The 26111-nt window shown below is 43.3% G+C and overlaps 1 protein-coding gene across 1 annotated transcript in view; it reads left to right on the forward strand.

Annotated features, from left to right (window-relative positions):
• Positions 1-26111, forward strand: part of LOC138285202 (cytochrome P450 2A13-like) — a 476011-nt gene that overhangs the window by 233515 nt on the left and 216385 nt on the right. The window contains exons 4-5 of the mRNA XM_069224864.1: positions 5271-5431; positions 10448-10624. Coding sequence (XP_069080965.1) covers positions 5271-5431; positions 10448-10624 — 338 coding nt within the window. The remainder of the gene's footprint in view (positions 1-5270; positions 5432-10447; positions 10625-26111) is intronic.

Consider the following 26111-nt stretch of genomic DNA (forward strand, 5'->3'; position numbering starts at 1 on the left):
CATGTGAGTTGATCCAGTTCAACACGTGTGTTCCCCATTCCAGTGGGCTTTACTCCTAATTGCTTGATACTGGCACAGTTATGTAAATTCCACATGCGGAGTTTGCTCCCCACCATTACGATGCATTTAATAATCAGGCACGGTGTGAGATCCATTTGTAAAGATGCATAGTATTCAGTAACTTTTCATGATGACAACATGACAATATTCCTTTATATGAGAACCATATTTTCAGGCCCAAATTACCACTTTTCGTGCACTCAACTTTGGCCCGAATGCCATCTAGTAAAGTGAATGTATACACCAAGGGTTTTTAACAAAGAGGACTTTGTGAGAGCAGTGCAAGAGTTATAGCAGAACATGCAATAAAGTAAATATTTAATGATCTCTGGCTGGAGGTATCACTGTGATTAGTAAAATTGTGATCAGTAAGACATAGGTAGAGAGAGGCACAGAAAGGTGCTCTCATGCAGGAACAGATATATATAGACGGGCACAGGCAGATGCAGGTAGATGCTTAAAGGCAGGTAAGGCAGAATGTAAAGGTAGCAGTGCTTAAGTTGTGCTTGTTGTTTCCGGTGCAGAGCACCAGCACTTATTTTTGAGGGCCGGCGCTTATTCTTCTGCCTCAAGCAAATGGGAAAGACGGAGGAAAAGATGAACAAAAAAGCGTCACAATGGGAGAAAGCAGAAAGCTGCAAGAATGAACTGAGGGGGCAGGGAGTAGCTTTAAATGGATTGAAGAGACCCGAGATGGCTTCAGGATTGCACTGCCTCAGCATTCCGTATTCGCATATTTAATTGCAGCAGCCACGTGTTTAGGTGGAGGGCTTTGGGCACCGGCACATTTTTATTTACAAATTAAGCACTGCTTACTAGTATCTAATGCTTGCTAGACTACACAGGGGAACCCTAATCGTAGTGTTGGCTTCTGGCGCGGCTACGTGCACCTGGGACCTTGCTCCTTCTCCTTTGGGCTTGTCTAAACCTCATACGGGGATACAGTCCTGACAGACTTTGACAAGTACTTTGACACACAAGTGCCACGCGTTGCAGCATACATCATCTTGGGACCATCCAACCCCTTGAACTTCTTCTACAAATCTAGGATGAGATGGCATATTGGTTTGGCACTGTGAGTGGCGCTTCAAGGAATTATCTCATGTTGGGGCACAGAGAAAGTCCCAACACATACCGCTTGGATCCATAAACAATTGCACATACTCATATGGCACGCCTGACCTTCACAATGACTAATTAGCTAGAAGCCTGCAGAGAGCTGTGGCTACCATACATTCCACTTCTCTCTGCAGAATTCTACAAATTGACATGCCCTAAGTACTTACGATTGCTCCTATTGATGCAGTCGGGAGATGGAACATGACTTGGGTGGGAAGATGATAGGGCGCAAGACACAGTAGAGTCAGATGACTCTTAAAAGTGTTATTCTGAAGACAATACAGGGGGTAGATGGAGGAAAGAAGATGGGGTAGTTTGGACTATGTTTTGATTGTGTGTGTTTCTTCTATTTTTGTGCCACGCCCCAGGAAAGAGGCTTACTGTATTTGTGCGTCATTTTATACCGAAATAATAATAGCCTAGATTTGAAACATAATATTCTTACCATTTAGGTACAGGTCTACCTTATAACACATCTATTCTAATGAATGACTGTAGGGGACATGGGCTGTGTTGCGAGGAATTAAGGGGTGTCAAAACCCCTTTCAGAGGACCAAGGGGCAATCAGGAACTACTTGGCCACTTCAGGTGTCCCTGGGCCTGACTCTCAGTGGAACCTGAGCTATTGGGCCAAGACTACCCCTTCAGCACTTTACTCTCAGAGGTAGCTAAGGATGGGCATTCTAAGGCTTCTTCGTTGGGACGTTGGTGCATGCTGTATACCGGCACAAAACTCAAAATGCATCCAGTAACTCCAATAAATTAAGGTCTCACCAAAAAGTAGTTTTTTTGGTAAAAGCAGTATCTATATGCAAACCCAAAGTGAAATACGTGCACATAAATAATATAGTCAGTCTTTGTAAGACTGGAACTCAAGCACTGTCCAAGAAGGTCCAGAGTCCTACCATCCTGTCTACTGGTAGTGGTTATTCCCCATTTGTTGGAGGAAACATTCAGGTTAGACCACACAAGTGGGTTTGAATCCACCCCCGGGCTTTTTAGATGTCAAAGTGTCCCAGCACTATAATGCAAATAGATCAAGTTCCCACAGGACCTGCAGCCAAGTGATCATTATTACTCTCTCCCACTTGTATTTTGATATGGATGTCCCCCGGGAGCCTTCAGCAGTCCAGCATTGAGGTCAATGAAGTATTATAGTATCATTGCTGCTGCTCCTCTCATCCTGGAAGCAAGTCGTAGGTAGTTACCTGGTCTCTGATACTCCATTCAGTGATCTGGGTACATCATTTTAGAGTTGCATGTTGGACATTAGTGACTGCCCTCACCATTCACAGCCATATACAAAGGCAATGGTCATTGCTATTCATGGCAGCCCTCTCTGGGATACTGGGCAGCTGACTTGGGTGGCAAACTGGCAGACAGCCCAATCGGTGATGGAACACTTTACTTCACAGCAGACCGCTCTTGCTTACAGGGTCGCCAACTTGGCAGTACACAGTCAATGGACAAATCAATGCCGCAAGGTTGTATTTCACAGCAGCCCACTCTAGCATACCAGTGTCGTTGACTTGGGCAGCACGTGGGTGGACTGCTCAATTGGTGTGGCAGTCCTTTACAGGACTTTGAACCTTACACTGTGCCCCAGGGATCCACTCAACAGGATTCCCCACTGGAATTCACTCCCTCTAGGCGCACTCCTCCTCCTCACTGGATTATCTGTTCTCTGTAGGCTGATAGATGCTGGTGCTCCAAGCTCCTGGGCAAGTGCCCTTGATTTGCCTGAATAATGCCCTCTCATCCAGCAGGGAGACTAGAAGACCTTACTCCCCAGTTCTGGTATCAACAACTAGAAGTCTTGCTGAGGTATTTCATGCTGATTTACAGCATCAGATGACTGCATGATGGTTTGATTATTTGGGAGACTCAAGCTCCCTTTCTATAATTAATTTCCATGCATAGATGTGATTTATCAGCTTTGTCTTTACAATTTGTGTGTTGGGAGTTGCTTGCTTTGAAGTGGCAACTCCTCTGTTCTGTCCTTTATCTAGGAAGCGGTCCATCATAGCAGGAGAGAATCCAACCTTGATAGCACCACAACACAGACCATGGAAATACCTCGAGGATCATAACTGAATGTCAGCCTCACTAATATATGTCTAAGGAAAGGTTACACAGGCCTAGCCCTGCTCCTTATGATTTGCTGTCTCTGCAGTACTTCATGTATTGGCCCCATCCTCTTCCCAAGATGTGTCCAGCACCCACTGACCAGTGATCTAACCAGAATAAAAAATAAACCTTTGAAGTGCACAGGAAAGCCTCTCTAATCCTCCAGTGTGTGTCCAACCCAGCTTTCAGGAAAGTAGCAATCCACAAATCTGTTTTATGCTCCTCCACCTCTTCATGACATTCTAAGTCCCTAAGTATCCAATATGGAACTCACTTGCCTCTATATATTGCACCACTCACAGACACACATGCTTCACAGCACACACATGCTAAAACACACATGCTGTGCTATGTGTTAACATGATGTAGACCAACGGAATGTTACGCACACAGCAGAGGAACTTTACATAGTGTGTTGCTAGACCAAAATCCAGAGGCACAGGTAAAAAAGGTCGGTTGATGTCAAGACTTTCAATAGAAATCATAGTATGCTGTCACTACACACTTTTGCTACTTAACTCTTAGTAACAACAGAAGCCATTTACTACTATGATGGGTAGCGCTTTGGGACCCCTTCTGGACTATCCATGCCACAATCGGTGAGACAGACCTAGGTTATGGCACACATGCGTGTTTGCCCATGACCAAAATCAGTACCAAGGATCCAGCTATCATTGCAATGCGGAGAATCAGGACAGGGATGTATGTCAATCATCATGTAGGGGACTTTCTTGTTGTGACAACCTGGAGACTTGTAATCCATTCAGCCAGTGCAGTGATGCCTTTACTCTGAAGACCTTATGGACATACAGCCTGCCACACGTGGAGATGTCCACTTGCCTGCCAAAGATCTATATGCCTTCAGAAGGTCTGGTGGGTCATTTAAATTCAGAAAACGTTTGCCGAGGGGCTGCCATGATTTCCATGGCTGCTCAGAAAATTGTGTATTTTACAAACACAAAACTCCCATTGTGGAAGTTTGTAAAACAAAAAATTACCCATGGGCGTAATTTTGTTTTATTTTTATGCATCAAAAAATTACGTTGGACCATCCTCTCTGAATGGAGCGGATGGTCTGAGGTACTTAACTTGATGACCTTTCTTTTGTTGAGCCATCTGCGTAAGCTCTCTGCTGGTGGAGCCAGCAGGGACATCGTTACCATTAAAATAATGTTCCGTCTGACTGAAATTAGAGTGGGCTGACCTTCAGTTTGCCGGACACAGTGCTCTACCATGTTTACGAGGTGTACCTTATCTGTCAGACTCTTACTAAGTAACCAAGTACCCCTTGGTTTGTAATGCAGATACTGCGAAACAACTACATGTTGCATGTTTGCATGACATCAGCGGTGGCAGCTTGTAATAACGTGCGGGGGGGTAGGGCGGTCATACAGGTGTCTTGCAGGGGTGGGAATAATAAAAAAAATAATTTCAAACACACGCCTGCCACATGCTGCCTCTAAATTCCTTGCCACCTCGGTGCATGTCTGCGTCTTCTCTTCTCAACCAATCCAGACTCTTCTCTCATGCTGTTACCCGGCATGAGAAAAGCACCTTGAATGGCCAGAGTGGCCTAAAATACTGTTGGGCAATAACGCCCAGGTGGAGAGTTCTAACTGCGGATGTCGGTTTGTCCCGCCTTGAACAGCCGGACAAACTGACATGCACACGTAGATTGCACAATATTCTTTCCCCTTTGCTGACGTGGATCACCCCACCCTGCCCAGCTCTTCAAGGAGGGAGAGAAAAATCAATGATACAACTATTGTATTATCATTTTATTTTTCTGCTGCCTTTCAGCGGCAGGGCGAAGCTCCTCCAGTATCGCGGAGGAGCAGCCCCTGCGTTTCAATATTCATACTTTTACATTTTTCCTGTATATTGTCTTATAATTCTAGTCTTAACATATCAAAGGTGTGTTTACTTAGATAACAACTACATTTTTATTTTTTATTTTCAACCAGGATCTCCCATCAATGTATCCCATCCTCTGATCCATGCAACGAGTAATGTCATCCTCCACATAACTGTGGGCGAACGATTCGACTATGAGGATAAGGTCTTTAACAACATTATCATGAACATGAGAGAAGGCTTCCACATCATGAGCTCCTTTTGGGGACAGGTAATAGTCTGTGGATTTTGTAATTTAGATTTTGTAAAGTGATTTGGGTATCAGGAGAAAACCTACAAGGAAGAAAACTCATTCTGACCACCATGCCATGAATTGCTGCAAAGCTGGTGAGTAATTTATTTCACAGGCCCGGGTAAATATTGTTGCCACAGTCAATTTGCAAGTCATGGAGGGCGGACGCAGCTGTAGTTCTTCCAAAAAGTTACAGAAAAGGTGGTAAATCAAATAAAAAGGCTTTATTGTTTAGTTTATTAAAATCGTAACAATATCACCCCTTACATGCAGATTTTAAATACCCAGTGTCTTTGTATTGCTCAATAAAAGCATCAACGTAAATTAATCTCAACAATTATTCTATTGATCACAAATTTTAAAATAGCACTGAAATATGATAATAACTTCCCATTCATTTTTTGGGTACTGATCACCCTTAAAAGTAAAACCATTTATAAAAAGTAGAACAAAGTAAAATCAACGTGACGGCTAGCTGAGGAAAATCAAGTTGGTGATCCACCATCCACTGAACCACGCAGACACATTTTGGCGTTTCCCTTTGCTATGATTGTTAATTATTTGTTCATGTGACAATAATTAGAACATTGGAATGTTGGCAGCTCCATTGAAAACAATGGAGTGCTCCGGGCTTTTACTGGTCTGTAAAAACCTGCAACAGCGCCAACATTCCAATCTTCTTTGTTCACAGCAACAGCTGTAAACAAAGCCTCACGGAGCCTGAGGGGATTTTAATCCCCTCCGGTTCCGTGAAGCCTTTGTTTTATTTATGAGAACATTCTGCCCTCTAATGGCAGAATGTTCTAATAGCCTTAGAACCCGCCATAGTGGGCTCTGCCGGCTATTAAAGGCCCTCTCCCTTGTTAAAGGCCCTCGCCTTCGGCTCGGGCCTTTAACGTGGGAGCGGGCCTTTAATAGCCGGTAGAGCCCGCTACAGCGGGTTCTAAGGCTACAGTATTTCATCTTTTTAGTGTTCAATTGGAGATCAGGTGGATCAAGACTTTTTAATATTGCTGCCCTGCATGTGCGCATACCACCATCAATGAATCCTGTTTTTTTAACAAACTGACATAAGCCATATGCAGATTGGGCCGTATGTATATCAAATATTTGAAGTTCTCTTTCTTGTAGCCGCAAAGTCTACATGACATAACACCACTATATTTCCAAAACGGGTGGTCAGCCAGAGACGGGAAATGGCCAAATGTAATGGGCATCAATTTCCTTTTTATATGCACCAGGAAAGTGAGACTTAAACAAGGTGCTGACTTCAAACTTTCATAGTATTTAAGCACCCTCCATGTGTGAGAGCACCATCTAAAACTGTTCTTATCAATTTGGAATGAATGCTGTTTTGCGGCTTTATAGGATATTTTCTTGAATGAAGCAAACAGTGAGTTCATATACAATAACTCTGGAGTGCTTGTCCGGATTAATGCCATGAGGAAGTACGTGTATATCAAATTGGGGTCACCGTCTAGTGCCGACCATAAAGCACTGTTTAATATGGAGTGTTCTCTGCTTAATTTGATTTTGTAGCAAGTTTTATGAACATGTACATCCTCCACAAGGTCTCACTTATAAGCACAAATTCATGTGCCGGTGAAGCTCTTTGTGAAAGATGAAACACCCTCTTATGAGCTGTTACCTGCAATGTGTTCAGAAGGTATGCGTCTTTTCTGTGCAGTGTGACAGTTGCATATGCCACGGTCGGGAGTATTTTTGCAGAAACTACTGATTGCAGCAGTTATAAAGGAGGGGCCCTCCAATTTCCTTGCTAATACACAAAATACCATTACAGAGCTTTTCCTTTTTTTTAACAAATATTGTTCCTGCTTCTGGTGATTAAATCTATTGTCAATGTATGTGCCCAAGTACTTGTGACTTCTTGCCTCCTCTAACTGGACTCCATCGAGCTATATTCCAAGCGGGCGGGCCCAGAGACACCTAATTAACAATATTTTTGTTTTATCTGTGTTAATTTCCAGTTTATTGGTTGAAACACAATTTCTTAGTTTGTTCAAGGACCTTTGTAAGGCCACTTTTGTTAAACTCATTAAGAGCACATCTTTTACATAAGAGAGGTGAGACTGCGGTAGAGTGCTCAGGCGCATTGGAAATGAATTAACTTTATCATGCTGTGGTGTTAAGTCTGCGGTAAATAAGTTGAAGCGGTGCTGAGCCAACACACACCCCTGTTTCAGACCTATATTTGTATATGTGACAATCTTTCTTGAAATCTTCAAGCCATTCCCCAGTTTGATGCAAATCCAGTTTTGTGTGTAAAGTTGCTCTATTCCTCACAATACTCTTTTGGGAATATTCCACACTCATTATTTCTTCCACAATGTGCCATGATCAACAGGATCAAATGCAGCTTTTATGTCTACAAAACTAAGATATAGGTTTTGTTGTTTTCGTTTGCATTTCTCTACTATTAGGGAGATGGCTAGGATGTCTGTAATTTTGCAAGGGCCCTCTTCGAAATCCTGTCTGGTTAGGTGGGAATTAGTTGTTCTTGCCAGACCACTAAGTAAGGTCTTCTAGGATCAGAGATGCATAGTATTTTGCTTCTGCATCTATTAGTGTGATTAGCCTATAGGTTGTTGAGTTAGTACGATCTCCACCTTGGTTTTTGGGGTTGATGATGGAGCCACGCAAAATCCATAGAATACTGCTTATTGACTCCACTTCTTCGAATAAGGCGGATAGTGGTCGTGTCCAGTATTCCAGGTCCCATTTAAATATGGCCTGCAGGATTCCGTTTGGTCCTGGAGCTCCGTCTATTATGCCTTTGGCAATTATTGCTTTACCTCTAGCCTGTGAATAGGTTGAGTCAATTTGCTTTTTTCTTCTCAAGGCTGTTTCACTCGCTGTACACCCTGTCCGTAGTTGGGGATCGTTAGCACCCCATACTTGTGCCATGAGTGCAAGTTCTATCCTTATGATCAATAGTTCAGACAGAAAAGTTAGTAGTTCACACAGCAAGAAAGTTGATAATCAAAACAAAAATCATGCATTTTGCCCATTCAAGCCTTGGAGAGCGAGCGTACTCATTAGTTCACAAACTGTTTCAGAACCCCCTACCTCCTTGGAGTATTCAAACTTCTGTCTTGTCAGAAGCTAGTTTAAGTCTTTAGTTTTTAATCTAGTCATGGACTGCCAGCACTGAATCACAGATTGAGTGGTTAAGATAATAAATGTGTTCTCCACACAGCCAGTTGGAAAGCTTTTGCTGACTTACAGATGTGTCTGCCCAGATACAAGAGAAGATGAACAAACAGATGCACAAAGATTTTCGAAACCCCTAAGGAGCCTGTGATGTACTGGTCTCAGAAGAGAATGGAGCGCACAGTTTGTGTACTATTTGCAAACAATTAAAGAAACCGTGACCAACCCATCTACATGAAACCACTGTCTATAAGCTAGGTAAGCAGCAGAGTATGATTGGTAGTATCAAATTTTACTCATAAATCCAACTGGACAAAAGCTATTCAGTAAGTCCTGAACCCTCTCTTTTACCCAAGGTAATGCAAGCCAGCGCTATGAGTTGTGTTTCGTTACTTTTTTTTCTTTTTTTTTTCACAAAACGACCCAAAGTTCTTTCCTCCAGTCCTAAACTCACTTTATTTCTGCAGCAGATGGTCTATCGAACCTAGGCCCATATTTATACTTTTTTAGCGCCGCATTTGCGTCGTTTTTTGACGCACAATCGGCGCTAACTTGCAAAATACACGGCCATATTTATACTTTTTGACGCAAAACTGCGCTAACGCAGTTTTGCGTCAAAAAAATTTGCGCCGGCTAACGCCATTCTGAAGCACCATGCGGGCGCCGTATTTAATCAATGACGTTAGCCGGCGTTAGCCGCCGGCGCTGCCTGGTGTGCGTGGATAAAAACGACGTACACCAGGCAGCGTTGGCGTAGGGGGATATGGGGCTTGGGCGTCAAGAAATGGGGCAAGTCAGGTTGAGGCAATTTTTTCGCCTCAACCCGATTTGCGCCATTTTGTCCAACTCCCAACCCCCATAGAAATGACTCCTGTCTTAGCAAAGACAGGAGTCATGACCCTTGCCCAATGGCCATGCCCAGGGGACTTATGTCCCCTGGGCATGGTCATTGGGCATAGTGGCATGTAGGGGGGCACAAATCAGGCCCCCCTATGCCACAAAAAATAAAAAATAAATAACACTTACCTGAACTTACCTTAATGTCCCTGGGATGGGTCCCTCCAGCCTTGGTTGTCCTCCTGGGGTGGGCAAGGGTGACAGGGGGTGTCCCTGGGGGCATGGGAGGGCACCTCTGGGCTCCTTCAGAGCCCACAGGTCCCTTAACGCCTGCCTTTTGCAGGCGCTAAAAAACGGCGCAAAAGCGGCCGTACGTCATTTTTTTTGACCCGCCCACTCCCGGGCGTGAATTTTGCCCGGGAGTATAAACCCGACGCGCATGCCTCGGAGTCGATTTTTTAGACGTGAACGCCTACCTTGCATCTCATTAACGCAAAGTAGGTGTCCACGCTAAAAAATGACGCAAACTCCATGGACTTTGGCGCTAGACGCGTCTAACGCCAAAGTATAAATATGGAGTTAGTTTTGCGTCTAAATTGCGTCAAAAAAAAGGACGCAATTCCGGCGCAAACTGAGTATAAATATGCCCCCCAATTGTTTTTTGTAAGTTTGCGCCGTTTTTGCGTCAAAAAGCGGCGCAAATGCGGCGCTAAAAAAGTATAAATACGGGCCCTAATTCTTCCATTTTGCACCAAGTGGTTGCACTCATAGAAACTTCTTATTGGAGACTATTATGTTTTTCTTGATCGGCAGGAGTTCTTACCAGTAAAATGTGAATATTGTTTTTCATTTTAAGTAATATGCAATTGAAAGTAAACACTATGATGGTCTACAGTATTAATATTTCTTAAATGTTTTTAGCCATTAAAGCTCATTAGTGCAGAAAGGTCTAAAGTGGCGTGTTTTGCTCTGTTTCTCTCTTCGCAGCTCTATGAGATGTATCCGAGGGTAATGGATTGTTTACCTGGACCTCATAAGAGAATGTTTAAACTATTCAAATATCTGGAAGAGTTCATCGTAGAAAGAGTAGAATGGAACCAAAAAACCCTGGATCTCAACTGTCCAAGGGATTACATTGACTGCTATCTCATTCAAAGAGAGAAGGTACTCTATCCTTTAAATATAAAACATGAGCCTTAATTGCACAACTACATTTCAACGGAATATTTTTCTATAGCAAATGCATGTTTTTATTCACCATTAACCACTACTACGTTTGCCTTGAATATTAACCAACTATATTGTCAATTTGGATTTTTTGGTGCAACGTCTGGGATTACCATTCAAAACTAAAAAGAAAAAGTAATAAAAAAAATGATTCATGTATAGGGTCCAGTAAATCGTGAGTAGTTCTTTTAGATAATTCCTTTGTGTGTACAGATAGTTTTTTTCATTCAGAATGAGAGGGAATTTGGGGCCAGATGTATGAAGGCCAGCTTTTGCCACTCGCAAATTACGATCTTTGACAACTCCAGTTTGCGAGTCACGAATGCTGAAATGCATCAGTGTCTTGCACTGTTTGCCATTCCTAAATGCCTGTTCAGTTCAGGATGGAATACTGATTTTCTTGAGGTCATTGCAATCCACGCAATTATTGTAATAGAATTTGGAGTCAAATTACGTATCATGATTTTAAACAAAGTGTACAAATCTCCGTTATTTAATTTTTCAAAATGTGATGCACTGGCATATACTTATTAGAACAGTATTTCTTTACTTGCGCCATCTGTGATGAAAGCTAATTCTGAATTTCCATGAGATCACGGAAAGAAAATGCATAACAGTTAGGGAGGGGTCTTTTGCCCATATCATAATAACCTGTGGGTGCTGGCCCAGGTTGAATTTACTCACAAAGAGAAGCTAGAATAAAACCCCCAAATTATTTAGTACTTTGTGTGTTTTCTGAAACGATCCAGCAAAGTGCGACAATAGAATCACAAATTATGACACCTGTTAGACCTGACAGCCTTAGGGTGGTCACCCCTGACTTTTTGCCTGCCTCCCTCCACTTGTTGGATACTGTTTTTGCTAGTTTTAAGACTGCGCGCTTTACCACTGCTAACCAGTGCTAAAGTGCATATGCTCTCTCCCTTTAAACATGGTAACATTGGATCATACCCAATTGGACTATTTAATTTACTTATAAATCCCTAGTAGAGTGCACTATATGTGCCCAGGGCCTGTAGATTAAATGCTACTAGTGGGCCTGCAGCACTGATTGTGCCACCCACTTGAGTAGCCCCTTAACCTTGTCTCAGGCCTGCCATTGCAAGGCCCGTGTGTACAGTTTCACTGCCAATTTGACTTGGCATTTGAAAATACTTGCCACGCATAAAAATCCCCTTTTTCTACATATAAAACACCCCTAAGATATGCCGTAGGTAACCCATAGGGCAGGGTGCTGTGTAGGCAAAAGGCAGGACATGTACCTGTGTAGTTTACATGTCATGGTAGTGTAAATCTCCTAAATTCGTTTTTACACTGCTGTGAGGCCGGCTCCCTTCATAGGATATCATTGGGGCTGCCCTCATACATTGTTTGAGTGGTAGCTGCTGATCTGAAAGGAGTAGGAAGGTCATATTTATTATGGCCAGAATGGTGATACACAATCCTTCTGGCTGGTGAAGTTGGATTTAATATTACTATTTTAGAAATACCACTTTTAGAAAATGAGCTTTTCTCTGCACTTAAATTTTTCTGTGCCTTACAATCCACGTCTGGCTGGGTTGAGTTGACAGCTCCCTTGTGCATTCACTCAGACACACCCCAAACACAGGATACTCAGCCTCACTTGCATACAACTGCCTTTTGATGGTCTTCCTGGGCTGGGAGGGTGGAGGGCCTGACACTTGCATGCATGTCAAAGGACAGTAGCCTGCCCTCACACAAAGGGACCCTGGCAGACAGGATTGAACAAAAGGGGGACCTTGTGCACTTCTAAGCCACTCTTTCAAGTTACCCCCACTTCAAAGGCACATTTGGGTATTGAAACAGGGCCTCTGCTCCTACCAACTCAGACACTTCCTGGAAAAGAAACCTGAACCAGAACCTGCATCCTGCCAAGACCTGCCTGGCTGTTCAAAGGACTCGCCTGTCTGCTTTCTGTGAAGGATTGCTGCCTTGCTGTTGCCCTGCTGCCTTGCTGCTCTCTGGCTGTGGTGAAGAAGTGCTCTCTAAGGGCTTGGATAGAGCTTGCCTCCTGTTCCCTGAAGTCCCAGTACGAAAAAGACTTCACCTCTACAAGAAGGACTCCTTGTGCGGCAAAATTCGATGCACGGTCTGCCAGAAATGGTGCACAGCCTGTACCGCTGTGAACATTTCACTGCACAACGAACTGGAACGACGCAGCCCAACTTTACATCGAGAAGATCGACACAGTGCCAGCGTAGCGACTGGAAATTTGACGCATGGCCACCGGATTGATGCACAGCTGAGCCGGAACGATGCAGCTCGACTTCCAGAGCGGAATTGACATGCTGTGGAAAATTTTATGCAAGCCCACCAAATCGACGCAGCTCCTGTGACTTCATCCTCCCAGAGCAGGAAATCCACACATCATCCCCAGGGCGTCCGAAAACTCAACAACCCGAACAGGATCCACGACCAAGCACCGGAAATCAACACACAGCCGTCCCTGCGTGAACACTAAATGACGCACACCCCTTTGTTTCCATGCATTTCCTCCTCTGGGGTTCTTTGCAGAGATTTTGCATGCAAACCAGGTACTTTTTGCTTGAAAGAGACTTTGTTTGCTTTTAAAAGACTTAAGACACTTTATATCACGTTTACAGTGATATCTGAACATATACTTATTGCATTTTAATCGTTTCGACCTGCATCTTATCAAATAAATATGATATACTTTTCTAAACACTATGGTGTATTTTTGTGGTGCTATATGGTGTTAATGTATGATTTATTGCACAAATACTTTACACATTGGCTTCTAAGTTAAGCCTGACTGCTCAGTGCCAAGCTACCAGAGGGTGGACACAGGATAATTTGGATTGTGTGTGACCTACCCTGACTAGAGTGAGGGTCCGTGCTTGGACAGAGGGCAACCTGACTGCCAACCAAAGACCCCATTTCTAACAACGCCATTGTGCTAATATGCGCCATGGCATGCTGTGCAGTGAATACAGCATTACTATGGAGACGTTAGGGGGCACAGGACGACTCAAGAAAAGTGGTGCATCAGAGCTGATGCACCACTTTCTTGTATATAAGCCTGTCACACATCACTTCTACAACCATGAGCACTAGATTGATTCTATTCTTAATGTAAATTCCCTTATGGAATTTATTTAATGAGCTGTCAAAAAAGCCTAATATTTCAATGCAAAAGTGCATTATAAGTAGTACCCATATCTTTGTTTTCTCTGTGGCAAAAAGGAACATATTTTCCTAGTGGTGGGGATATGTTTTGTGGCTTTAAGATATACAAGTCACAGGATAAAAAAATGACCTTTTGACCTGGTCTCCTGCTGTTTCTACAAAAACATCCAGTAATCAGTTGGAATAACACACTGATTATTCTTTAAAGAATGTGTCCTTACCTAAATTACAAAAAAAACGAAAAATCTATTTTATTAGCTTTATGGAATTCTTGCATGGAGCAGACAATTTCCAAGATTTGCCTTCCCTGCCAAATTTAGGAGGAAAAAAGCAACACAAAAAAATGGGAAACAAACCCAAAAACAATGTTCTCCAAGGTCTTTCTTCGCAAAAGTGAAAGACTGATGAAAAAGTGGAGAGCAGTATCGTAAAGGTATGATAGAATAGCCCTGAAACTCCTTTTGTATCTGAGAAAACACAAGATGCAGAACATTGATAGCTGTCACTTGGTGGTACAAAGTAGTCTCCAGAGGCATTGAAGAATAAATACTGACCCAACTGAAACTTCAAATCATGGTGTAATGCATGCCTCTGCAGCCCCTGCCAAGCAGGGGAGGGGGTACAATTCAGGTACCCCTCAATCCTTTAGGTGGCCTCTATTAAGCCTGAGGACAATGAAAATCTGTAAGATATGGGAGCCTAAGTACCAGCTCTTCACCTTCTGCTGGGGAGTCCCATTCTTAGTTAAGGCTCAGGTGGAGTCAGAATAAGACTGAACAAAAAGATGTACTGCAGCCATGATGATGGGTCAAAGTGACTTTTATTAACTGCCATTGTAAAATTATGCTTTTTCTTCTCACTTTATAAACACAGACCATTGCTGGGGGGGGCTCTTTAGAGTGAGAAGGCTGCAGAAAGCTAGATTTTTAAAAGATGTCCTTGGGAAGTAAGCAGCCTTGTGCTCACCCAAAATCAACATCTTGTAATGCACTGAGTTAATGCTCACACTTTTTTTAAACTCAGAATTCTTTTGGGAACAATACCAAATAATTTCTTTCTGCATTGAGTACAATTTCTTAATGTAAATCCTGCCTGAGAGAAAATGCATATATTTGTGTAAAAAAAAAAAAAAAAAAAAGAGTAATATGAATTAAAAAAAAACTCTGCATCTCGCCCCAGCCTCCAGACAGGGTAAGAACATTTGAAGGCACACAATATAGGAAAGGAAAACTTTGATATGACGGCTAATACTTACAAAGGAGGTACTGGCACACTGATTCTGACTAAACATCAATCTCTAGTATCAATCAATCAATCACAATATTTATACAGCGCACTACGTACCCGTTAGAGTTTCAAGGCGCTTTGGGGGGGGGGGGGGTGCTGCTACTGGTCGAAGAGCCAGGTCTTGAGGAGTCTCCTGAAGTTGAGAAGGTCCTGGGTCGGCCGCAGGGGGGTCGGGAGGGTGTTCCAGGTCTTGTAGAATGTAGAAGTTGAGTCTGTTGTTCAGGTAGGCTGGTCCGGCATTGTAGAGTGCCTTGTGAGCGTGGGTGAGGAGCTTGAAGGTGATCCTCTTGTCCACGGGGAGCCAGTGGAGGTCTTTCAGGTGGTGGGAGATGTGGCATCGGCGGGGTACGTCGAGGACCAGTCGGGCAGAGGCGTTTTGGATGCGTTGGAGGCGTTGGATGTCTTTTGCTGGGATGCCTGTGTAGAGTGCGTTGCCGTAGTCTAGTCTACTGCTGACGAGGGCCTGGGTCACCGTTTTTCTGGTTTCTGGTTTCTAGTAGCAGCAACTGCTGCTCTGCTATTTTGCTGCTGACGGCAGTTACACAGGTCATTGGTAGTTACTGTTCAGGTAGAAGAAGCCTTCTGTTACAGTTTGGTAAAATATGTCCTAGTGAACTATGTTATGTTATGTTGTGTTGTATTGTGCTATGCTCTTATGAGTAGCAGCAGGACATTCCACACTTTAGGAGTAATGTACGAGAAGGCAAAATCATCAGATCTGGTTTTCTGTATGCATGGGATTTGCCCAAGTTGGAGTCAAAATGATTAGTAGGTGTCTAGAAGGTGTGTGAATGGTAATGTGAAGTATGATGGGCTAATGTTATGTTGTGCCTTAAAACTGTAGGTGAGGAGTTTCAATTGTGTTAGTTTGTAAATGGGGAACTAGCAGAGCTCCTTCACATGTAGTGTGATGTGAGTGTGGCGTGGGAGATTAAGACTGATTCTAGCTGCTGAGTTCTGAATGGTCTGCAGCCTTGGGGTAATTTTTTTGTTGATCCCAGTGTAGAAGGTGTTTCCATACCCCAGCTTGCTTGTAACCAAGGCATGCATGATGATTTTAAGGGTGCTGATTAGGAGCCATTTGAAAGTCTTCCTCAGCATCTTTAGGGTATGGAAGTATAAGACAGTGATGTCATTGATTTGGGCAGGCATGTTGAGCTTGTTATTACCTGGCATGGGTGATGGGGTTTGGTGTCAGTCCTAGCTCTTTTGGCTAACAGGTGGAGTCCCACAGAGATGTGTTATTCCCAAAGATCATGCTTTTGTTCTTGTTGGTGTACAGGTTCAGACTGTTGGTCTTCATCCAGTTGTGTGATTTCAGTTATGAAGGCATTGTATTTAATCCTGGTACTAGGGATCTTGTCTGTGAGGGAGTGAATGAGTTAGTTGTCATCAGCAAAAGAGAGTATGTTGATATTGTGAAGATGGATGATGATGGCTAGAGGAATCAAATATGTGTCGGATAGCTGTCACTTGGTTCTACAAAGTAGTCTCCAGAGGCATGGAAGCATAAATACTGACCCAACATAAGCTTCTAATCAGGGCTTAATGCATGACTCTGCAGTCCCTGCCAAGCAGGGGAGGGGGGACAATTCAGGTACCCCTCAATCCTATAGATGGCCTCTATTAAGCCTGAGGACAATGAAACTATGTAGGATATGGGAGCCTAAGGGCCAGCTCTCCACCTTCTGCTGGGGAGTCCCATTCTTAGTTGAGGCTCAGGTGGAGTCAGAATAAGACTGAACAAAAAAGATGTACTGCAGCCATGATGATGGGTCAAAGTGACTTTTATTAACTGCCATTGTAAAACTATGCCTTTTCTTCTCACTTCATAAACACAGACCATTGTTTGGGGGGGCTCTTTAGAGTGAGAAGGCTGCAGAAAGCTAGATTTTTAAAAGATGTCCTTGGGAAGTAAGCAGCCTTGTGCTCACCCAAAATCAACATCTTGTAATGCACTGAATTAATGCTCACACTTTTTTAAAACTCAGAATTCTTTTGGGAACAGTACCAAATAATTTATTTCTGCATTGAGTACAATTTCTTAATGTAAATCCTGTGTGGGAGAAAATGCATATATTTGTGTGAAAAAAAGAAAAAGAAAAAAGTAATATGAATTTAAAAAAAACTCTGCATCTAGCCCCAGCCGCCAGACAGGGTAAGAAAATTTGAAGGCGCACAATATAGGAAAGGAAAACTTTGATATGCCGGCTAATACTCACAAAGGAGGTACTGGCACACTGATTCTGACTAAACACCAATCTCTAGTAACAGCAATTGCTGCTGTGCTATTTTGCTGCTGACGGCAGTTACACGGGTCATTGGTAGTTACTGTTCAGGTAGAAGAAGCCTTCAGTTACAGTTTGGTAAAATATGTCCTAGCGAATTATGTTATGTTATGTTGTGCTGTATTGTGCTATGCTCTTGGGTGTAGCAGCAGGACGTTACACACTTTAGGAGTAATGTACGAGAAGGCACAATCATCAGATCTGGTTTTCTGTATGCATGGGATTTGCCCAAGTTGGAGTCTAAATGAATAGTAGGTGTCTAGAAGGTGTGTGAATGCTAATGTGAGGTATGCTGGGCTAATGTTATGTTGTGCCTTAAAAGTGTAGGTGAGGAGTTTCAATTGTGTTCGTTTGTGAATGGGGAACTAGCAGAGCTCCTTCACATGTAGTGTGATGTGAGTGTGGCGTGGGAGATTAAGAATGATTCTGGCTGCTGAGTTCTGAATGGTCTGCAGCCTCTGGGTAATTTTTTTGTTGATCCCGGTGTAGAAGGTGTTTCCATACCCCAGCTTGCTTGTTACCAAGGCATGCATAATGATTTTCAGGGTGCTGATTGGGAGCCATTTGAAAGTCTTCCTCAGCATCTTTAGGGTATGGAAGTATAAGACAGTGATGACATTGATTTGGGCAGGCATGTTGAGCTTGTTATTAATGAATATCCTGAGGTTCCTGGCATGGGTGATGGGGTTTGGTGTCAGTCCTAGCTTTTGGCTAACAGGTGGAGTCCCACAGAGATGTGTTATTCCCAAAGATCATGCTTTTGTTCTTGTTGGTGTTCAGGTTCAGACTGTTGGTCTTCATCCAGGTGTGTGCTTTCAGTTATGAAGGCATTGTACTTAATCCTGGTACTAGGCATCTTGTCCGTGAGGGAGAGAATGAGTTAGTTCTCATCAGCAAAAGAGAGTATGTTGATATTGTGAAGATGGATGATGATGGCTAGAGGAATCAAATAAGTGTCGGAGAGGGTTGGGCTCTGAAAATTCTTGCAGAAATCTGTAGATGAGGTTGTGGGCATCCAAGCTGTACAGTGAGAGGCTGACTAATTGCTAGTATCGAGGGTGAGTGGATCAACAAAATCCATGATGGTATCTGTGATGATGTGGCCTTGGATGTGGTGCAGCTGATGGTGTTCTTGTGGATGATGGTGATTCATCTGGGCTTGTGAAGTCTGCCTTGACTGGCAGGCTTGTAACCAGGGGGTGGTGGCTGTGGTGATGTCACGAGCAGGAGCAGATGCAGGAATTGGCCTGATGTCCATGAGGACAAGGAGGGCAGGGATATTGTTGTTCATCAAGTCTCAAATCTCTGTGTGGTGTTTGATGAGTAAACGGGCATGGAGGAGCATGCATCCAAGTGTGAAGTGTTGTGTGGGTGGTTGCAGAACTGTATGAGTGTAAGAGAGTGAAGTATTGGGTGTGGGCGAGTGCATGAAAACTTGCTGGTAGTGCAGGAGAATGCTTCCTTTGTGTTGCATGTTGTAGGCCCAAGAGAAAATGTTGATGTTGAGAAGGGATGATGCTGGATAGATGGATCATATATGATCTGAAGAATCAGGCCCAGAGTCAATCCTTGTGGCACTCCTTGTGGCACTCCTCATTGCCAGGCTGACTGACTTAGTATTTCTAGACAGGAGGAGCACATCCATCAGAGTGTGTGTTCTTGGTTTCTGTTGTTGTATAGGTGTTGTGCCAGGATGGGTGAGAGACTATGTCAATTGTTGCAGAAAAGTCCAGGAGGATGATGTCCACCATGTCTCCTTTGTCCAGAGTCATCCGTATGGTATCCGGGGTGGATATGAGGGCACATCCTCTGCTGCGGTTTGGTCTAAAACCAGCCTGAGTGATGTTGAGGAGTTTGTGGTCATTGAGGAATTTTGTGAGGTGTCTGTTGATGATTTTCTTGAAAACATTGACTGGGAACAGAGGTCCTGTGAGGGGGTGATTGAGTTGGAAGTGTCTGATGTTGAGGTGAAATCTTTTAAATTGAGCATTTCTTTGTTTCTCTTGGTGATGGCATTGATACGGCCCACCACAGTGGCACATTTGGTGGTATGGTTCATTTGGTGATAGCCTCTTGAAGAAGGTTTGAATGTGCTCCTGTCTGCATTGTCATGGCTTATTCTCCATTGGTGCTCCAGTTGTTTTCAGTGTCATTTCATCAGTCTGAGTTCCTCTATATACCAATGGCTTGGGGTCTGTATCTTGTTTGTATTACTGTGTTTGGTGGGGGCAGGGAGTTGATGTAGGAGGTGATCCAAGTTTTGAAATTCTTGATGGCTCTGGGGTGGTTGTTGTGGTATTCGGGTCAGCGGGTACTGAGACCTGTGTTTCTGTTCTTGTCAGTGATGCTGTTCCAGTTTCGATTGGGCTGTTTGGTCAGTAATGAGTGTTCTTCGGGCCAGGATTGGGATGGGGATGCTGAACCTGATTGGGGCACTGTCAAGACATCTGGTATCTGCTTGTTGACTTGGATGTTATCAAATTTGGTGAAAATAGGGTCCAGGAGGTGTCCGATGACTTGCACAGTTCCCTTTACTCATGGAGTGAAGCCCAGGCTTCCTAGGTCTTCAATGAGTGACTTGGGGTCAGTGTAGTTTTCCAGGTAGAAGTGTAGGTCTCTGAGTAGGGTATAATTAACACTGCGTGTGAGCGGGGTGACGAAGTGCGTAATGGTGTCTGTAAAGTCAGTGCGTGTCCCTGTGGTCTATTAATGAGGATGTCGCTTCAGATGAAGTTGGCTGTGGCATGAAGTTTAAATATCAGGTATTCCATGTTGGAGGATGCTGTAGCTATGGATGTGGTGCAGCTGATTATGTTCTTGTAGATAATGGTAATTCTGTCTCTGGCAATCTTGTAACTAGGGTGGATGGCTGTGACACTGTCAGGTGTCAATGCAGGATTTAGCCAGGATTCCATGAGAACAAGCAGGTCAGGAGTATTGTTGTGCATCAGGTCCCTGATCTCTCTGGCATGTTTGTAAAGTGTTGTGTAGGTGGTTGCAGCAACTCGTGTGAGTGTAAGAGAGTGGTGTGTCGGGTGCTGTCAATGTAGTGAGTGTTGAATGTGGGTATATGCATCAAAACTTGCAGGAAGTGCAGGAGAATGCTCAGTGTTGTGTGGTGCAGCAAGGCAGCAGCGTGTGGAGCAGCAGCTGGGTTAAGAATGCAGAGGGTAGCAACATGTTTGCTGAGGGAGTGGGTACCAGGGTTCCTAATAATGGGTGTGGTCCAGGCCTAGATATGCACAGAGTGGCGTGCCTTTGGGGCACCCACTGCATGCATCTGCTGAGTATCCATGCTGTGGTAGGCATTGTGCCACCCTGTAAATAGGGTGTGGGGATGTTGGCCACGTTGGGCCATTTTGACGTCAGATTAAATTACATTAATGTGGCGCAAGGTGGCTGTAGGTGTCTATAAATATGCCCCTCAGTGGGTGACCATCAATTGACAGAGGTTGGAGGCTCTGAGAGACACAGGAGCCAGTGTGAATACTATTAGAAGTCACCTGGTATCTGAAGAGCAGGTAGATCCCCATGTACTTTACCAAATAGTTATAGTAGACAATTCAGAGTGCCTGTGCAGAGTGGAGCAGGTTCCCTTTGAATGGGGGGGGGGGTCTCAGGTTTCTTGAGGGTTGCTGTGAGTCCAACCATGCCTGTATATTGTCTGCGTGGCAATGACCAGAAGGATTCCCCTTGGATGGAGATGGAACAAATGTCTCTCTTGGACATGTTGGGTCTGCCTCGGTGGGTGTGTGTGTGTCCTCCCATTAATGGCAGCCCCTCAGGGTGATCAGGAGACCCTGGAGCCTAAAAGAGTGTCCCAGGTGTCTGACAGAAGGACGAAGGGCAAATGTTCCTATGGTCCAGGAGGAGGCTGAACCTGCGGGGGAGGCCCTAGAGCCTATGGAGAAATAGGTGGCTGAACTGGGGGAGGTCTCTGAGCTGACAAAGTGGCAGCAAGAAGGGGGACCCATCAGAGAAGCATTCTGTGAGGCACAGAAGACATGCCCTACTCTGGAGGGTTTGCAGCAGCAGGCTGCAGACCAGTTGTACGGCAATGAGTCTGGATCACATTTGATTTACTGGGAGGACGGCCTCCTATATAGCGAGCCTAAGGTTGCTGAGCCTGTGTCAGCCCATGTGCTGGTGGTACCCAAGTACTTCAGAGTCTTCTTACTGGGTCTGGCTCAGCTCATGTGCATGTAGCTGAACATTTGGGGCAGAACAAGACCTTTTACTAGTCCCAAATGTGCAGGCACTCAGATGCACAAAGTAGGTTTTGCCCAACTTGTCAGGCAAGTGGCAAGAGTGGGGGGAAATGTAAGGCTTCCCTCCTAACTTTTCCTGTGGTGGGACGAGCACTGATGGGGAGTTTTACCTATATGGGCTTCCCCAAAGAGGTGGTATCTGATGGGGGTACCAATTTAATTTCTACTTATATGAAGTCTCTGTGGAAGGAGTGTGGGATGACATATAAGTTCACCGCTCCTTACCACCCTTTGAAGGGCATGATCATGGGCCTGTCAGAGCCCTTGAGGTGTATGTGGGATGTCCTCTTGCCATTCCTTCTGTTTAGTTACAGGGAGGTGCCACAAAAGTGACTTGGTTTTAGCCCCTTGGAATTGTTGTATGGACATCCTGTGAGAGGACCTCTGAGTATGGTTAGGGAAGTCTTGGAAAAGGCTTCCAGTAAGCCTGTATTTAGCTACATGCTGGCTTTTAGGATCCAGACAGCCTGCTTCAGGAAGCCCATTTAGGGGAACGTGGAAGCAATCCAGGGGGACATCAAACACTGGTATTATCAGAATTATACTCTGGTTTATTTTCAGGCTAGCCAGAAAGTGAAGTGTGGGTGATGGCCCCAGTAGAGCCTAGTGCTCTCTAGGACAAGTGGACTGGGCCTTTTGAGGTAGTGGAGCGCAAGAGTGATGTCACCTATCTGGTGAATTTGCGGACTCTCAGGAACCCTGCATGTGAACCGCCTCAAACCTCACTTTGAGAGGTCTAAAGTGACAATCCTCCTAGCAACAGATAATGTGGCTGGAGGAAGAGAGTGATCCTCTTCCTGACCTCCTGTCTGCTAAGGAGAGGGTCTGTGGAGGGTTTGAACCTCTCCCCCTCCCCGACCCTAGAGCAACAAAGGGACTGTTGCCAGGTGCTGGGACAGTTTGCCTCATTGTTCTCCTTGATCCCAGGGGGTCACTAATTTGTGTGCACCTGATGCGGACACTGTGGACAGTTCTCCTGTAAAACTTAAAGTTTACAGAGTGACTAAAAACGTCATGACCAACATAAAGGATGAGGTATCCAAAATGTTATTTAATGGGGTAATTGAGTTCTCCAGTAGGCCTTGGGCCAGCCCTGTGGTCTTGGTCCCAAAAGCTGCTGCTCCTGGTGCCACTCCAGAACTCTGGTTCCGTGTGGGTTACCGGGGACTCAATGTGGTCACTAAGACTGATGCACACTCCATCCCCTGAGCTGATGAGCTCATTGATCGTTAGCGGCTGCCAAATATCTCAGCACGTTTGACTGGATATTGGCAAATCACCCTGACTAAGAGAGGTCTGCATTTTCTACCCCAGATGGGCATTATCAATTTAGGATGATGCCCTTTGGGATTAAAAATGTCCCTGCCACCTTTCAGAGGATGATTAACCAGGTGTTGACTGGATTGGATGATTTCAATGCAGTCTACCTAGGTGACATTTCTGTGTTCAGCTCCACTTGGGAGAAACACTTGCAGCACCTCTGAAAAGTGTTGGAGGCTCTGCAGAAAGCAGGCCTGCCTATTAAGGCAAGCAAGTGCCAAATATGGCATGGATAGGTGGTGTACTTGGGACACCAGGTGGTGAGTGGCCAGGAGGCCCCCTTACTACCAAAGACTGACACCATTCTGGCTTGGCAGCCTCCCAAGACCCAGACTAGGGTGAGAGTCTTTTTAGGTCTCACAGGTTACTATAGGAGGTTTGTCAAGGGGTACAGCACTATTGCTGCTCCCTTGACTGGGTTAACCTCTAAAAAGGAACCCAGAAAGGTGATCTGGACAGAGGCTTGCCAAAGATATATGCAAGTAAAAAAATGCTTTTTCTATAGATACTAGGTCCTAACTATAATTACCTAGTGGCGACTGGCATAGGTTTTATATATATATATATATATATATATATATATATATATATATATATATATATATATATATATATTAAGCTCCAGCAGATCCACAAAGAGAGGCGCGCTCTACTCGTCGGTGCAGGCATCAGGGAAGGACCTATTCCCATAAATCATTTGCCAGCTTAACATTTAAGTTAAAGATGCCGCACTCACAGAATTGTGATTAATCCTCTTTTATTCAACGAAAAAACAACCCCACCAACTAGCACCAACGCGTTTCGACCTTCTCAGTCTTGATCACGGTAACTTGTTACTCCAATCCATGTTCTATTTATACTTTTCCACTAAGCTATGCCTTTATGTGGCATTCTGGGATATGTAGTTCTATATAACATGTCTAGTGCTACAACACATCACCAATAAACATAAACTTACTCCAAAAGTGTTACTAATATAACAAAGAGAAAACAAATGAATTTATATGCACCCAGAATATTAAAACAGCCATGTGATAACAAAGTACAAATATATATATATATATATATATATATGTACTTTGGTCTTGAAAGCGGTATGCTCAAATGCTGGTGCCAACGTCGGGGTGAGACAGCAATCCCTGTTTTTTGCTATCAAAAATTAGTGCTGCACTCCCAGGAGGTAACACTTGGCTGTATCCTTTATTATTGAAGCAAAGTAACGCTAGACACCAAAACGTGTTTCAACACCTTGTCTTTTTCACAGTGGTTTTAGTCTGTTCTAGCCCTTTGCATTCATATCCTTTCTTTTATACACACAAACGGGATTATGGGAGTCGTAGTAATCTCTCATGCTTGGAAGTCATTAATCATTCAAAACATTATGCATAGTACAAGTCCATGAATTTAATCCTCAGGCAGTTCACTTTCGATTAATGCTTGCTGTTTTGTACTCCATGCCTACTTGACCCATTACCTTGCATGTGTATATAAACATATTATTATTATATATATATATGTGTGTGTGTGTGTGTGTATGTGTGGGTATGTGTATACAAATATATATATATATATATATATATATATATATATATATATATATATATATATATATATATATATATATATATATATATATATATATATGTATGCCAAGGAGGCCCCTTATTTTCAAACTCTCTATAGATATATATATATTGAATATGTGGTTCTAGGTCTATGAGGTCCAAATCACCAGTGATGCATGTATGTAGTGTTACGCCTGGCACTACTTAATAAAGAAAATGACCCTCCACCTTGTGCAAGAAAGTCACGACAGTTTATATTGCAAGGTTTAATCCATCAGAAAGGAATAGAACACATCAAAGCATTGTGTTGCATATTTGGACAGGTTTGCTGTGTCTTATTATTATAAACATAACCCTACAAAAGCAAAGGAAAATATGCTGACCCAATGAAATTGGTGTATTTTAATTCATTAATTCCATAACTGACAATAAGCAGCTATTAATAGTGGAAAGAAACTATTGATTTGAAATCAGTTTCGCAAACTAAAGTTCAAATTCAAGGCAAGGATGCCTTTTTTAGAGGTTGCTTGATTTTGATACAAATGATCGTTATGATCAAAACAGTACAACTTGCTTGGGTATATCAAAAATTACAGAAATGCACATTTTCATAATTGACAACATGTCAATTAGTCAGAAGATGTGTTCAATAGTTTGGTACAGAATACTACATACAAATCTACACTTTTAGGTCCAAATGGGTAGTTAGTGCGGCCAACAGACACAAATGGTTGCAATGCACATTATTTAAACACCTCACAGTGGTTTAGAGCCAACAGACCAGACCCTTGTTACACTCTAGGGTGACTACTTCCTATAGCATAGGAAAGCTTTCTTGTTAGGTCCCAGGTCACAATGCTCAAAAAGGATCTTTATGCTACCTATAGTAAAATTTAGAAGCCTTCCCAAATTGAAGTAGATGCTCTTTTAAGGCAAATTGATCAGACTAATTTAGAAAAAACATTGGCTATAGTCAATAATAGAATAAATGCATTGACACCTTGTATTTATACTTCACATAACATTCAAGTGTCATCTGCAATTGATATTATACAAAATTACATCTCTTTTATACAACATGAGCAAAGTTAGCTTTGATGGATTATGCAGAGCTGCATGCTACAGGTTTTAAAGGCAAACCACAATGCCTGGAAGCACTTGAACGCAATTGATTGTGTTTGCCTTTTAATTGAACACACAGGCAACAATTAATGAGAAATAAAGCCACACATATACACTGTTAAATACTGAAAAGCCAGAAAAATTCCCTGAGCCATCGTCAGCAGTGTGGTTGATTCATGGGGTGATATCATTGCCTGTTTTAATGTTTCAATTCACTTCATGTTTTAAACATTTTCCAGTAGTGAGGAATGAAGCTTTGGGGGAGTGTTTCATACACAAGGTGTGGAATTTATCCTCTGATTACAAATGTGTGAGTGGGAAAAAAAAGAAGTATTTCTTAGCAGAAACAAATGTTAAACTTTGTTTGCCAACTCAATGGCTTGTAAATAGGTGGCTTTGCAAGGGG

The sequence above is a fragment of the Pleurodeles waltl genome, chromosome 3_1 (genome assembly GCF_031143425.1).
Source record: "Pleurodeles waltl isolate 20211129_DDA chromosome 3_1, aPleWal1.hap1.20221129, whole genome shotgun sequence".
Classification (NCBI taxonomy): domain Eukaryota; kingdom Metazoa; phylum Chordata; class Amphibia; order Caudata; family Salamandridae; genus Pleurodeles; species Pleurodeles waltl.